This window comes from Phyllobates terribilis, unplaced genomic scaffold (genome assembly GCF_046119375.1).
Source record: "Phyllobates terribilis strain yellow unplaced genomic scaffold, ASM4611937v1 Scaffold_4__5_contigs__length_816908805, whole genome shotgun sequence".
Classification (NCBI taxonomy): Eukaryota; Metazoa; Chordata; class Amphibia; order Anura; family Dendrobatidae; genus Phyllobates; species Phyllobates terribilis.
The window spans coordinates 503692349-503707033 of record NW_027362764.1 but is presented as its reverse complement, the minus strand read 5'-3'; the positions used below and the strand labels follow the sequence as shown (position 1 = coordinate 503707033).

Sequence of the window (14685 nt, the reverse complement as noted above, 5' to 3'; positions counted from 1 at the left end):
AATGGGGAGAGGCAGAACGCGCGGTGGATGCTGCGGATGTCAGAGCCGGCTGCAGCCGGGGGTCACTTGATGCTTGTGAGCGGCCAGTGATAGCGCCGCTCACAGGCATTATCAGCAACAGAAGGTAGTTACAAGAAGTCTTAGGGGCCCCGGGGGAATACATGGGGGGGGGGGGAATATAAAGTAGTGGACAACCCCTTTTTAAGGTTTCAGCATATCTTGGCAGGAAAAATGGTGCAGAGAAAGTGGTTTTTTTTATGTGTTTTTGTACATCAATGAATGCTTTTTGGAGCTAAATAAAGATATTTGAAAAAAGAAACGTGTGGCATCGTTTTAACCCTTGAATTACCGTCAGACCTGGGGTGAGTATATTGGTTAATTTAAATGATTAAAGAATGTGTCTGTTGTATTTCAAATTAAAGTAATTTACTGTGTGTGTGTGTGTGTGTGTGTGTGTGTGTGTGTTGGTTTAACTCTTTACTTTAATTAGGTTTAGTAATGAAAGGGTTTGATTGACACCTTGTCATCACTAAACAAAATGGTTAGGTGTCAGCTAAACCCAATCTCATTAGCATTCCCATTCATGTAATTTCTGGGGCAGCTGGGAGCTGCTATTTTTAGCCTAGGAAGGTGCCATTAGGCAAATATGTTCCCTGGCTGTTAACAGCTCACAGCTGTCTCGTTAGCCGCTATGTCCCCATGATCTGCAACCACCAGTGCTTTGGATTCAGTGTATTTTAGCTGCGTCCAAAACTCTGTGTTCTAATGCCGCATTTTTGTTGTAAATACATGTGGATCCACCGCATGTAATGACACTTTAATTGGTCAAAATCTGCAGCGTAGACTGGCGTCTCCACTACAGAAATTGACATCCTGCGGGTGAGTTTGATTACGTGCCCACAATCAGGAGCCGCTGCGGGTTTGAAGCTGCGTGTTTATGGAGAGTCAAACCCGCAGCATCCAGATGTTACAGCGTAGTGGATGGGATTTTTAGAAATCCCATGTCCACTATATGTGCGTCTGAGGCTGCGGATCGCCCGTGGACACTGACATGCGGCACATCTTTCAGGACCGCAGCATGTCAATTTCTCTTGCAGAGTCGCTAATCTCTGCAACAGAAATTTGGCCACTAGAATATATTGAATGCGATAAATCCGCATGGTTCAGCAAACACAAGCGGATTTACCTGTGTTCAATAGAACACAGCGTTTTGGACTCAGAAAAAATATGCTGCATCCAAAGCGCTGCTACGTCCGGATCGTGGGCACATAGCCTAAAATTTTTTAAAAAATTACGTGGACTCCCGCGTCACTTTCATAACCGCCAGAGGGAAAGCCGACCACTGGGAGCTGATATTAGTAGAAGGGGAAGGGGCCATTAGCCAAAAAATGTTCCCTGGCCATTAATAACAGCCCTCAGCTGTTTGCTTAGCCTTTACGGGCTAGATTACAGGGGGACCCAAGAAAAAAATTGACGTTGAGTCCCCATATAAAATCTAACCAGCAAAGGCTAAACAGACAGCTGCGCGCTGATATTATTAGCCAGGGCAGGTGCCATGGATCCTGGCCTGCTCCGCGGCTAATATCCGCTCTCAACTGTCCCAGAAATGGCGCATCCATACGATGCGCCAAATCTGGCTCTTAGCCTCTCTTCCCACTGCCGTGTAGTTGTGGGGTAATAGGGCTGGGGTTCTTGTATTGGCAGCTGACATGAAGCCCAGGTTAGTAATGTAGAGGCGTCTATAAGATGCCCCCTTTACTAACCCCGTAGTAAGGTTTTAGATGTTTTTTCAATGAAGACATGGCCAGAATAAAGTCTTTTATATAAATAAAGTTACACACTGTTTTAATGTATTTATTATTCGCTTAATCCCCGAATCCCTCGTCTCCTGTAAAAAAAAAACAAAAAACAAAAATAAACAACCATATCCCTCACCTGTTCGCCGTCATGACGTAATCCCAGTGTCCCACGGCGATCCTGGTCACTTCTACAGCAGCCACATCAATCACACAACACATGTGCCATAAAATGAGGTCCCGGAGCTCTCTGCTGATCTCCAGCTGATGAACTCCGATGAACCCAGCAGCGCAGCGATGTACACTGCTGGGAGCGAGCGCGCTCGTGTCCCTGTGCCACCGGGTGATCGGGTCGCCGGGGGACATCTGGAGGACGGCGGACAGGTGAGAATAAGGTGTTTATTTTCATGTAGATTTTTACTTTTTTTTTTTTTTTTAACACCACGCACAGACGCCGGCTCAGCTGAGGAGCACCGCTCACTGTTATCAGCAGCGGTTGGATGATGGGAGGCGTAGTCTTCTTCCTCAGCTCGGGTACCATTCTTTTGTGAGTTTTTGCGGCATATTTGACTCATTGACTTGAATTGAGTCAGTCAAATACGCAGCAAACATCCACAGCAAATACGCAGATATATTTATACCTGCAGGTTTGCTGCGGTTCAATTGTCCTTAATGGGCGGGAAACGCTGCAGAAACGCTAAAAAGAATGGACATGTTGTGGATTTAAATGCAATGACAATCCTGAGCGGAAAATTCCTGATCACGTGCACATTACATCAGGATTGTCATTGCATTAGCTGGCAGACGGATTACCTAGCATTTTTGAGGCATTTCCGCTCGGAGAGAAAACGCATCAAAAACGCACAGTGTGCACATAGCACATTAAGGCTAAAAGTTTCCTTAACACAAATGTAGTATAATACACATTGATATCTATTTATGGACTGTTGGTTGTTGTTTTACACACTCTTAAGTTAGATGTAATTGGAGAAAATAGCGGTTGTGTATCCACTGGAAATAGAGACTTCGTTTGCATGTTCAGTATTCAGTAAAAATTGTTTTTGTGATTTGAGTTAATCTTCAAGGCAAGGAATGACTTTGTTATGAAGAGTGTTCAGAAGAATAGCAATCTAGATTTAGTGCAAATTGCCACTATAAAAATTGAAGCATCACACTGGTGTAAAAAAAATAAATAAAAAAAAAAAAATTCAGTTTGTTTCCAAACTTTTGGGTTACAAGTGTAGATCTTCCAATATTTTTGTTCATATATTTTACATGTCTGCAACTGAGCTGGTGTCTTATTGGGCAGCAGGAATCTGTTGACAGGTTCCTTTTTAAAAGTAAAATCTATAGGTAAAAATGTCCTTCAGTGTGTACAGCATGCTTTGTTTGAGGGGACGACGACACTGCATGAATGGAGACTACCTAAAAAGCACCACTATACCCTGACCAAAACAATGGGTGTGTATTCCGTGGAAAAGGGGTTCAAACTTTGATGTTATGTGTAGCAGACCATTAACTCACTGATTAAAACAATTAATGTTATGAGCTGCCTTTGTGAAATCATTAATTTGCCTTCAGTATTTTTCTCTTTTTTTTTTTTTTCTTTTTCAGAGTCCTTGTTGGTGCAGATGAGGATGCTTGTATCAAGCAGTGCCCTGTTTGTCATATTTATATTGAGCGGAATGAAGGCTGTGCACAAATGATGTGCAAAAACTGCAAACACACATTCTGTTGGTACTGCTTACAAAACCTTGATGTAAGTCCTTTACCTATTCATTACTGTTAATATGTTATATTCGCGTATATACAGTATACAGTCAATGACCCTGTGGAAAAAGTATCGTGGGATCAACTTTTCCTGGTGTAAAAGGCAGGGTGTAGTCTGGTTGTGGCACAAAATAAGGACTCGAGGCAGTAATCCGTTAAAATTGGCCTTTTTCTTAGTTTTATTCCACAGGTTGCATATCACAGAAAACAAAATCTAAACGCACAATCCCTAGCCTTGTCCTGATGCTAACTAAACAATATCAGTCCCTGATTACTTATACAAGGCTGAGCTAGTCTCAATCCTGTTAAACAAAGCAACAGTTGTGCCAAATATACTTGCAGTTAGTAGCACATGTTCATAGCAGGTCCTCTCAGAGAGACATGGATAATTATCTGTCTGCTCAGTCGCTTATTCTGGAGAGAGAGAGAGAATTGCCTGGATTTATAGCACACCCGGTCTGGTGCACCTCATTAGGAGCTAGAATTCTAGGATTTAAAGGGAGCTTGTCACATTATAAAGTACGGCCACCACCATTAGGGCCTTTTTTTACAGCATACTAGAATGCTGTAAAAAGTCCCCAATCCAGTCTGCAGATCCACTGAAATAGTTTTTATTCTATTTCAGACGGGGTGGTCAAGTCCGACGGGCGTCTCTGGTCTTGATCCCGCGTCCCCTCTCTCTTTTTTTCGATTGCCGTCTTCCTTCCCTGCTTCTTGTGGATGACGTGTCCTATGTCATCCAAACAATGTCTTCATGCGCAGGCACAATTCTATCTGCCCTGCTAAGGGCAGAGCAAAGTACTGTAGTGCTCAAGCACCGGAAAGGCCAAAGAGTGCCTCTGACCTGGAAGTTAAGTCTGCGCATGCGCACTATAGTACTTTGCTCTGCTCTCGGCAGGGCAGATAGAAGTGTTCTTGCGCTGAAGCACGATGGAGGACACACTGTGGATGACGTAGGATAAGTCATCCACACGAGAAAGAGAGAGGAGGAGGATGGCAATCGTAAGAAGAGGCGCTTGGTTAAGACTAGAGATGCCCATCAAACTGAACTACCCCATCTGTAAGTGTGGCGCCCCTGGGGTCCAGTCGCCACAGAAGTACTGCATCTCAGCCAGAGGTGTGGTACCCCACTCTCGGGTAAGGAGGGAACACTACCCGGGACCCACACACCCACATCCAACACCACATCACTCCAGTAGGGAAGGGTGAGATTGCTCCTGAGGGAGAGCATAGTCCCTGTCCCTGTCTGGAGGAGGGAACTAGGTAGAGGAGGTGGGTGGAGGAAGTAGTTTAGGGGAGCACTGTTGGAAGCACTGAAAGTAGAGGGGACCACGTAGAGTGACAGTTGGTGACATGGGTCACATGACAGGTAGTATAAAAAGGCGGGTAGAAAGATCTAGAAAGTCAGTCAGTCAGAGCAGTTGGTGACAGGAGTCTGTCACAGGGAGTGAGAAGGGGTCCTAGGAGTAAGAGCGCAGTGAGTGAGGACCGTTGGAGAGTGAGGGTCCTGTCCGATGGGCCCAGTAAGAGAGAGAACGAGAGGAGCGAGGGAGTCAGAGAGAAGGGCTCCAGATACAGAGAAAGGATCATAGGGGCACGGGAAGTGCGTCGACCGTGAAGGGATCGGGTCGCAGTAGGGGACCAGCCCCAGACTAGTGGAGGACTGCAGGACTCACCGCAACCTCCGGTTTGCTAGCTATCTCCTGCTGTAGCCAAAACCACACACATTCGCTGAAAAGGTGGCCATATAGGACCAATGGGACAGAGAGGACTTCGCCCGACAAGGCCCGGGGCCACTGGCTCGGGACACTGTGTGTGAGGCGCAGGGCAGGAGGGCAAGAGCCAGCGCAGAGAGACGACCTGGGAAGGTATACAAGAAGGGGGTCCCGATCAAGTGCACCCAAGTTATCTGAGAGTTGCTGGATCACTTCCCCGGAGGTTGAATCCAGCAGTTGTAACCTGGAGCACCGTAAAAACTGTGAGTAAAAACTTGAAGACTGCAACCCGCTGTGTCCTAGACTTAATTGCTGCGTCACCTGCCTTGCACTACACCACCAACATCAAAAATTCCTATTTAACTGCCCTGAGGCCTAGCTCTACCCGTGGAGAGCTGAACTATCTCTGCTGCATCACCAACGGCCCCAGTGGATCTGAACAGCAGTGGCGGCCACCTAGACCCGCATACCCAGGGTGGCGTCGCAAAACTTTATCCCCAAAACTTTATTCCCCTCTTTTCCTTTATTGACCGCCCGGGGCCCCCGGACCGGGTCACGCCGCCATGACTATCCTAAAAGAACAGACTGGCCCGGCTACCGAGAACCCCAAGGCCCCAGGGGGCACGTCAGAAGTATAATAAAAGCTTTTTTGGGGGGATCTGCAGACTGGGTCGGAGACTTTTTTTTGTGCAACATTCCAGCATGCTGTAAAAGGCCCTAATGGTGGTGGTCATACTTGATATGGGAAAAACCTGGTAACTGATTCCCTTTTAACCCTCTCATACATACTGTAGCTTTCCCCCCATACAGCAATAACCTGGGATACACATAGCAATAACTTGACCATGTAGTATACCACAGACTAATGCACATCTGAGATCATTGAGAGAAGTGAAAGAGAAAGCCGTAATCATGCGATCGACTATATCTAAATCGTATGTGGAGCAGTCACCAGATTAGTGTGGAAACGGCAGAAACTTTACACTGAATACATTACAGGCTGTCAGGAGTCTGCATGTCAGTCTCTTTCAGGTTCTATAAATGTCGTGGAAAACCCCTTTAGCTTGCATAGTTGAAACTCATGACCTCATTATTATCGCAAACAATTGAAACAGAGAAGTAGTTGTGGATTCATTACAAACAGCAGGTCTCAAGGTTTGTTTTTCTAGATTTCTGACATTTATTAATTTTACATGGTAACACTGTAGTAGTCCAACGATTAAAGCATGAGGCTAACCACTTGCTAGTCGACTATTAACCAGTGTTACAGGTGTTTTCAATAAAAAAAGCAAACACTGAATTTTGTTAAGCAGGACATAATTTACCAGTAACTTCTCTTTGTAATACACTTAAGCCCAATGTTAGCTTAAAGCCTACAGGCCCCTTTGCATTGATATTTTTCTTTTATTGTACAATCACTACTTAATGCAAAATTTAAAAAAAATTTAGAGAATCTTCAATCTTCATTACTTTTTTTTTTACCATCTATGTTAATGTGTGCAACTCTTTCACATAGCTAACTGCCATGCTATTTTGAACAGCACTCTTGGCTCTGTGTTCTTCCTCTCTGCTTTGCAGTCACTCTTCTTTCAATATCAAAGAGAGCAGAGTGTATGAAAAGGATGTATACAGCAGATCAGAGAGTGGAGAGCATCCAAGTCTTCAGGGAGGGCAGATAAAAATGCTGTTTTGTATCCATGTCAATAGGAAATAATCGGCTCACCACTGCACTTACTTAGCTATAGTCCCTGTACCGCATTGAAGTCAGAAAAATATCTCATCCCAAAAACAGAAAGGACACAAGATGCTTATGGGTTACTCCATGCAGACTGAATTACAAAGACTGGCAAAGTACAATGGACCAGGGCAGTCCAGATTGGTAATGCTTAATCTGTTGGTATAAAATCCGCAAGTAAAGGGGAAATTCAGGCTAGCAACACAGAAAAAGAGCAAACAAAAAAAACCGGTGAAGTAAATCAACAACAGATAAAAGAGCCCTCATGAAAGTAACTGGCATTCACTGACACAAAAGTAACATTGCAGTCATCATAATGCTGTTTGTAGTTTGCTAAAACATAACTCCTACATGATTGTTTCGCCTGGCAACATAGCTGTGGGTGCTATATAAATTTATAATCAAATGCGGTGACTAAAAGTTTAGCGGTACAGACACTGCTAAACAGTGGCAAATAACGTCTGACACAGCAAAATGGGAAATTTTGGTGAAAGTACAGTTCTTGATGGCAATATTTAAAGCGGATTTGCGGTTTCATCTGACTTTTTGCACATATATTAAAGCTCATTCAGAAATGGCATGTTTTCTGCCATTATGACTTGCAACCCAAATTTTTTATTTTTTTTTTTTCCATAAACTCTCTCTAATTTTTCAATTGTCTCTTGCAGGTGGGGACTAGCTATGTCCTCCATTCACAACAAACACAAACTAATTCCTACTCTCCTGTCTTTCTGGAGCACATTTTCATAGTACATAGTACTACTCTGTGCTGGATGCCAGAGATAGGTGCTGGAAGAAGGAAGAATTGGATAACACATTTTGCTTAAATGGAGGAGCAGCAGTCAGTGTGGCCAATACCGCATACTCCACTGGGAGAAGGCAGGCAGGCAAGAATGCTGTGTTGTGACATGCAACCGCTGACAGCAAAGTTATAAGACTTGTGACAGTGTGGCATCCTACTGGGAATTGAGTTGATGGCTGCTGAGCTGCAAGCTTAATGCATTATATGAGGACACATTGAAAGTGGCACTTTGGCCATCATCTACTATGTTGATCACAATTGACAGGTTTCCATCCTCTGTCATACACACGAACATAGCTAGCAAGGTAAACAAGGACTGTCAGGGGGCTTTGGGATAGTTGGGAATTTCATACGTGGAAATGTCTTTTCCCTATTGGTATTACATATACTGCTGCCTTTTTCATTATATTTTTAAAACCCCAAAGAAGATTTTGCATTTGCACACAAAAATGAAAGCTTGCTGATTTGTAGACTAACCTTTTCTAATGGTTAGCAATAGCTGTATGTGGACTTGTAAAGTAATCTAGCCGAGAGATCTGAAGTCTAGGCATTTTTTCAGTGAGGCATGACTCTTCACAGTAACACAGGAAAGAAGAAAGTTGGCTTACAATTAGTGATGAGCGAGCATGCTCGGTGCTCGCCCAAGCATCTCACTGCTCTAGATGCTCGACGCTCACAGAGTATTTCCGGGGTTGCTCGGGTCCCCTCCCTGCATGTTTGGCGCTCTTTAGCGCGCCAATCAACATGCAGGGATTGCCTGCCACTCACTGTAATGCCGCAGCCATGGCGGTTGTGGCATTACAGTGATTCAATGGCCGCACAGCGTCATTAGGTCTGTATCAGACCTGGCGCCGCTGTGCTCGTCACAGTCACTCCGGAATCAGGCAGAGTAGGGAGAGGTGCTGCTGAGCTAGGGAGAGATTTGCTTGTGTATTAGGTAGTGTAGGGAGAAAAACCGTACATTACACATATCCATCTTAACAAACAGTCCTTTTGAGGACTAACTAATCCATCTGCAGAGATATCAGGCAGGCAGTGTATATAGCAGACTGTAGTGCATATAGCACAAGAGGCTCCATTCCAATTCTGTCTTCTGCTGCTGTTAGATATTTCTATACAAAGGCCCAGGTCTCAGGGGCCAGGAATACTTTTCTTTGGATCTTAATCCTCATTATTTGCTTAAAAAGCAATCCAGAGAACACGTTTTTTCTGTGCCATTTGCTTGTTGGCACTGCAGCATACAGCCAGGTCCTTTCCATATTACAGCACTAGAAATCCAGCTATTTAAAACTGTGTTTTCTCTGTCACACGGATCACATATACGTTTTCAGAAAATACTGCCATTTTTGGCCTCCATTCCAATTTTTTTTCACTGTGTCAGCGAAGTTTTTGACACTGGTTTGCTGTTCAAACTAGTTACCTACAGGCCAGGTATTTAAAACGGAAGATACTGTCCTCCATTTAAAATGGGCAAGGCATGTGGCAAGGGACGGGGAACTGTACGTGATGGTGCATGCAGAGGCTAAGGACAAGGCTGTGGGCAAGCTGAAATTGTGCCACAACAAACACCCACATCTTCTCGCCCGACCTTCCTGTCCCAATTCCTAGGGGACCGCAGCACACGACTATTGAACCCAGAGCAGTGTCAAAATTTTGTTGGTTGGATAGCGGATAATGCTTCCAGTCACTTGGCCACCACCACCACCACCCTGTCTTTCACACGGTCAAGTCTCAGTAGCCGTGAGTCTGGACCGCATATTCCTCACCCTGATCCTCCTTCCTGTCTCCATGCCGAGTGCCCGGAGACCAGTGATCCCACACTTGGACACTCTGAAGAGGTGTTCACTTTTCCATTTATAGATTCGGGCCTCTCGCCCAGTCCACTAGAAGCGGGGCAAGAGGAGATCACGTGTAGCGATGCCCAAATATTTGAGCAGCCACGGTCACACGAAGGCGATTATGGGAAAGTGTCACAAGGGGTGGACGATGATGAGACACAATTTCCAGAAATTCAGGAGGAGGACCAGGGTGCGGAAGTGGAAGACGAGGTGGTCGATGATATAGTAACTGACCCAACCATGCAGGAGGACATGCAGAGCGAGGAGAGCAGCACACAGGGGGAGAGAGGCAGAGCATCCCAACAGGCAAGAAGAAGCAGTGTGGTGGCCGCAGACAGAAGGCAGGCAACCGTTCCCCGTAACACCAACATAAAGGAAGTTGCCAGTACAACTGTTAGGTCTTCCCGAGTCTGGTTGTTTTTTAAAGACTCTGCCAATAACCCCAAAAAGGCCATTTGCACTACCTGCCAGGCCAGCATCAGCAGGGGTGGCAAAATGACCAGCCTGACCACCACCAGCATGATCAGACACATGGCAGCAAAGCACCCGACTTTGTGGGCCGAACCCCAGGGTCCAGGAACAGTGTCTGCAGGTGGCACCATTGCTTCTTCTGCTGTTGTGCATGCAAGCCAATCCCCTGTCCATGGTGCATGCGAAGATGCCTCCTGACCTGCACCTGTCGTTGCGCACTCTGAAGTAGCAGCATCAGGAAGCACGTCCGTGTCCTTGTCCCAGCTCAGCGTTCAGTTGTCCATACACCAGTCCTTGGAATGCCAGCGCAAATATGCAGGCAACGCCCCACAGGCCACACTAGTAAATTCTCACATTTCACGACTGCTTGCTCTCGAAATGTTGCCTTTTAGGCTTGTGGAGACGGAAGCATTCTGCAACCTGATGGCGGCGGCTGTCCCTCGGTACTCGGTCTCCAGCCACCACTATTTCTCCCGGTGTGCCGTCCCCGCATTACACAAGCACGTGTCTCAAAACATTAGTCGTGCCCTCAACAACGCAGTAACCGGGAAAGTCCACCTAATCACGGACACGTGGACAAGTGCTTGTGGGTAGGGACGGTACATCTCGCTGACGGCACACTGGGTTAATATAGTCGAAGCCGGGACCCAGTCGGACCTTGGGACGGAACATGTCCTCCCGACGCCAAGGATTGTGGGCCCTAGGCCAATCAGGGTTGCCCCCACGGTCTACAGCTCCTGCACCTCAGCCGCCTCCTCCTCTTCCACCTCCATCTCCGAAATGACCTCATCAGTCACAAGCTGGAAGCACTGCAGCTCTGCGTCGGCCAAGCGACAACAGGCTGTGCTGAAGCTAATATGCTTAGGTGACAAACCGCACAATGCTAAAAAGTTGTGGACAGCTCTGAAAGAGCAGGCAGATCTGTGACTCGCACCGCTGAACTTACAGCCAGGCATGGTCGTGTGTGACAATGGCCGGAACCTGCTGGCGGCTCTGAGGCGAGGCAAGCTCACACACGTACCATGCCTGGCCCATGTGCTTAACCTCGTGGTTCAGCGGTTTCTCAAATCCTACCCAGAGCTGCCGGATCTGCTTGTTAAAGTACGCCGTCTGTGTGCCCATTTTAGAAAGTCATCTACAGCTTCCGCCGGCCTTGCCGTGTTTCAGCAGCGTTTGCAGCTTCCGGCTCACAGACTGGTGTGTGTGATGTCCCCACGCATTGGAACTCTACATTGCAGATGTTGGGAAGGATTTATGAGCAGAAGAGGGCAGTTGTTGAGTACCAGCATCAACAAGGCAGTCGGTATTCAGTTCAGACTCCACACATAAGACCTCAGGAGTGGACATGGATGTCGGACATATGTACCATCCTCCAAAACTTTGAGAACTCCACCTAGATGGTGAGCGGCGATGACGCCATAATTAGGGTCACCATCCCACTTCTCTGTCTTCTGAAACGCTGTCTTCTCACAATCAAAGAGGATGCATTGCAGGCGGAGCATGATGAGATGCTGCAAGGAACCATACAGGGTGATTACACACAGCCAAGCCTCATCTCATCCCAACGTGGATTGGGTGACAATGAGGAAGAGGAGGAGGAAGGACAGGAGCTAGTTTCATGCGCTATAGACTGTACTACCTGCACAGCTGTCATACAGTCTGCTCAGCGTGGATGGCCAGAGGACAGAGAGGAAGAGGAGGAGAGCATGGTCAGTCATCCTCTTGGTGAGGACATGGAAGTCTTGCCTGTTAGCAGTCTGGAATGCATGGCAGAGTTTGTTACGCTGCCTTTCCCATGACCCTCGCGTTCTCAAAATTTTGGGTGACAATCATTACTGGTTGGTGACACTTCTAGACCCACGCTACAAGGAGAACTTTATATCTTATTCCTGAGGCAGACAGGTCTACAAAAATGGGGCTGTACCAGAAGGCCCTTGTTGCGGAATTATTAAAAAAATTCCCATCTGAAAACGCTGGCGGCAGAGGGCACACTTCGTTGGACAACCAAGGAGTACAGGCGAGCGAGACACAACTTCAATCCAGCAGAGGCAGGGGAGCACTGTCAAAGTTCTGGGAGAGTTTTCTCAGACCCTCCCATCGCACAGGCCCTGAGGCGCGGGGTACTCTCACAAGGAGTGCAAAGTTTGGGAAGATGCTGAGGGAGTACTTTGCCGACCGTACCAACGTCCTCCGTGATTCTGCTGTGCCTTATAATTATTGGTTATCCCAGCTGGATACGTGGACTGAACTGGCTCTCTATGCCTTAGAGGTCCTGGCCTGCCCTGCCGCCAGTGTTTTATCAGAGCGGGTTTTTTAGTGCCGCTGGTGGAATTATTACTGATAAGCGCATCCGCCTGTCAACTGAAAATGCTGACAGGCTGACTGTTATAAAAATGAACAAGAGCTGGATTGGGCCAGACTTCTCAACACCACCGAATGATGGCAGCATAACATAAACTCAAATCCAGTGTCTTTTCTTGGGAGGTGTATTCCCATGCACCTTTTCACACCCACACATGGGTATACGCTTCCTGATTTTGGCTATTTGCTCTTGTCCTCCTCCTTCTCCACCACCATATCACCAGGGTGACCGTGGTCCGTGATGCAACACCCACATAATTTTTTTAAAGGGGGTTTATGATGCCCGTAAAAAAAAAAAATTTTGATACAGTATGTTCATGTATACCCCCCAGGGGTAAATGTTTGTCAGCCCATACACTTAGTGCATGGGCATTACAAGTGTAGGAGGCCCACTCCTTTCTAATGGGAAAAAAATTTTATGAGGCCCTCCTCCACGTCTCTTCCAAGGGGCATTGGAGTGCCTCCAAATTTTTGGCAACCCTTGCATTTACTGCATAGGCCAACACTATGGGAGACTCTCTCCTTTCTAATGGGAATTTGTAGTTACTGTGGCCCTGCTCTGTGTCTTTAATTTCTTAGTGGGGTTTTTCCTAAATTTGGTCAGCCGTTGGACTCACTGCATACCCTATAACTGTATAGCAGACTCTCTCCTTTCTAATGGGAATTTGTAGCTATTGTGGCCCTGCTCTGTGACTTTCAGAGTCCCTCCATCATAAATGAAATAAGATGTCTGATGATGTGTCACACACCACATTGCCAGATAAGGTTGTAAAATGTTAAAATGACATTTCCCGGTGAATGCATTTGCCTTAAAAAAATAACGTATAAAAAATAAAAAAAAGTAGGATCTTTCTTTAGTATAAAAACAGAGTCGCCAATGTAATCACACTGTTCAGCTCCTGCACCACCTCCTCCGTCTCCGAAATGACCATCAGTCACAAGCTGAAAGCACTGCAGCACTGCCTTGGCCAAGCGGCAACAGGCTGTGCTGAAGATAACATGCTTAATGCTTAGGTGACAAACCACCCAGGGCTGCAGAGTTGTTGAAAGCTGTAACACAGCAGCTTGATCTGTGGCTCTCACCTCTGAACATACAGCCAGGCATGGTCGTGTGACAATGGGCGGAACCTGGTGACAGAGAAATGACAGCCGGGGTAGATACGGTTTCCCTCTATGCCAGTCCTTTCACCGAGCTAAAGAATATGGCTGTGGTGAAATACAACTCCCACTGAGAAGCTGTTTCAGATTGAAAAACATTGTGCCCACCAGAGGATTTGATTCTGAGGGCTCTCCTTTCTCCCCTGCTCAAGAGCCCCATAGCAGCTGCAAAGTTAGCGCTATCATGAACTCTCCTGATGTAGAAGCCAGGGCACACCAGAGGATTCTCTGGTGGTACCGTCCAAACCTGCCGAGAAGTAGGAAGTAGTCCTGGCTAAGAAAAGTGTGTGGGAAGGTTCCCAGACACTATGGCTGCTTTTTTTACTAAGGTGGAAACCCACGCAAACATGGGGAGAACATACAAAGTCCTTGCAGATGTTGTCCTTGCTGGGATTTGAACCCAGGATCCCAGCACTGCAAGTCTTCAGTGCTAACCACTGATCCAATGTGCTGCCGTTCACCCTCTAATATGTAACAGGCTGGAGAAACTTGCACCTACAGCCACTCTATCTTCAGCTCCTTTGTGAGAAAATGTATTTGGGCAGCCACTCAGTCTACCAAATAAAATTCCTGAGAAGGAAATTGGGGATGGCTTCACTACTGTTACTGGGGGCAGTGCTAATACCATGGCGTCGTACCATAGTTTACTGGAAATATTCCAGGCTGGTAGGAGGCAAGCAAATTCCCACAGAAAAGTACCAGCAGTAATGTTCAGGGACCCACACTTGTAGAAGGCGGAGACAACAGCGGGAGAAATAGTGACGGCTGGGGACAGAGTATGGGCATGAGGCATGAGGTTGTGAAAAGCTTCCGCCTCCACGAGCCTAAAAGGCCACATTTCAAGTGCAAGCAGCTGCCCAGAAATCTGGCAGTTTAGTATTGCAGCCTGTGGGTGGGTGGCTGGCTGCATACTTGCGCTTGCATTCCAAGTAACAGAAAACTAAGCAGATGGTGGCCGCTATCATCATCATGGCCTCACCTCGGCACTATGAACTCTCCTGAAGGAGAAGCCAGGGCCCGCCGGAGGAGTCTCCGGTTT

General features: G+C 46.6%; 1 protein-coding gene across 1 annotated transcript in view; it reads left to right on the top strand.

The window, feature by feature from the left end:
* Positions 1–14685, top strand: part of RNF144B (ring finger protein 144B) — a 100573-nt gene that overhangs the window by 78018 nt on the left and 7870 nt on the right. The window contains exon 6 of the mRNA XM_073678838.1: positions 3411–3555. Coding sequence (XP_073534939.1) covers positions 3411–3555 — 145 coding nt within the window. The remainder of the gene's footprint in view (positions 1–3410; positions 3556–14685) is intronic.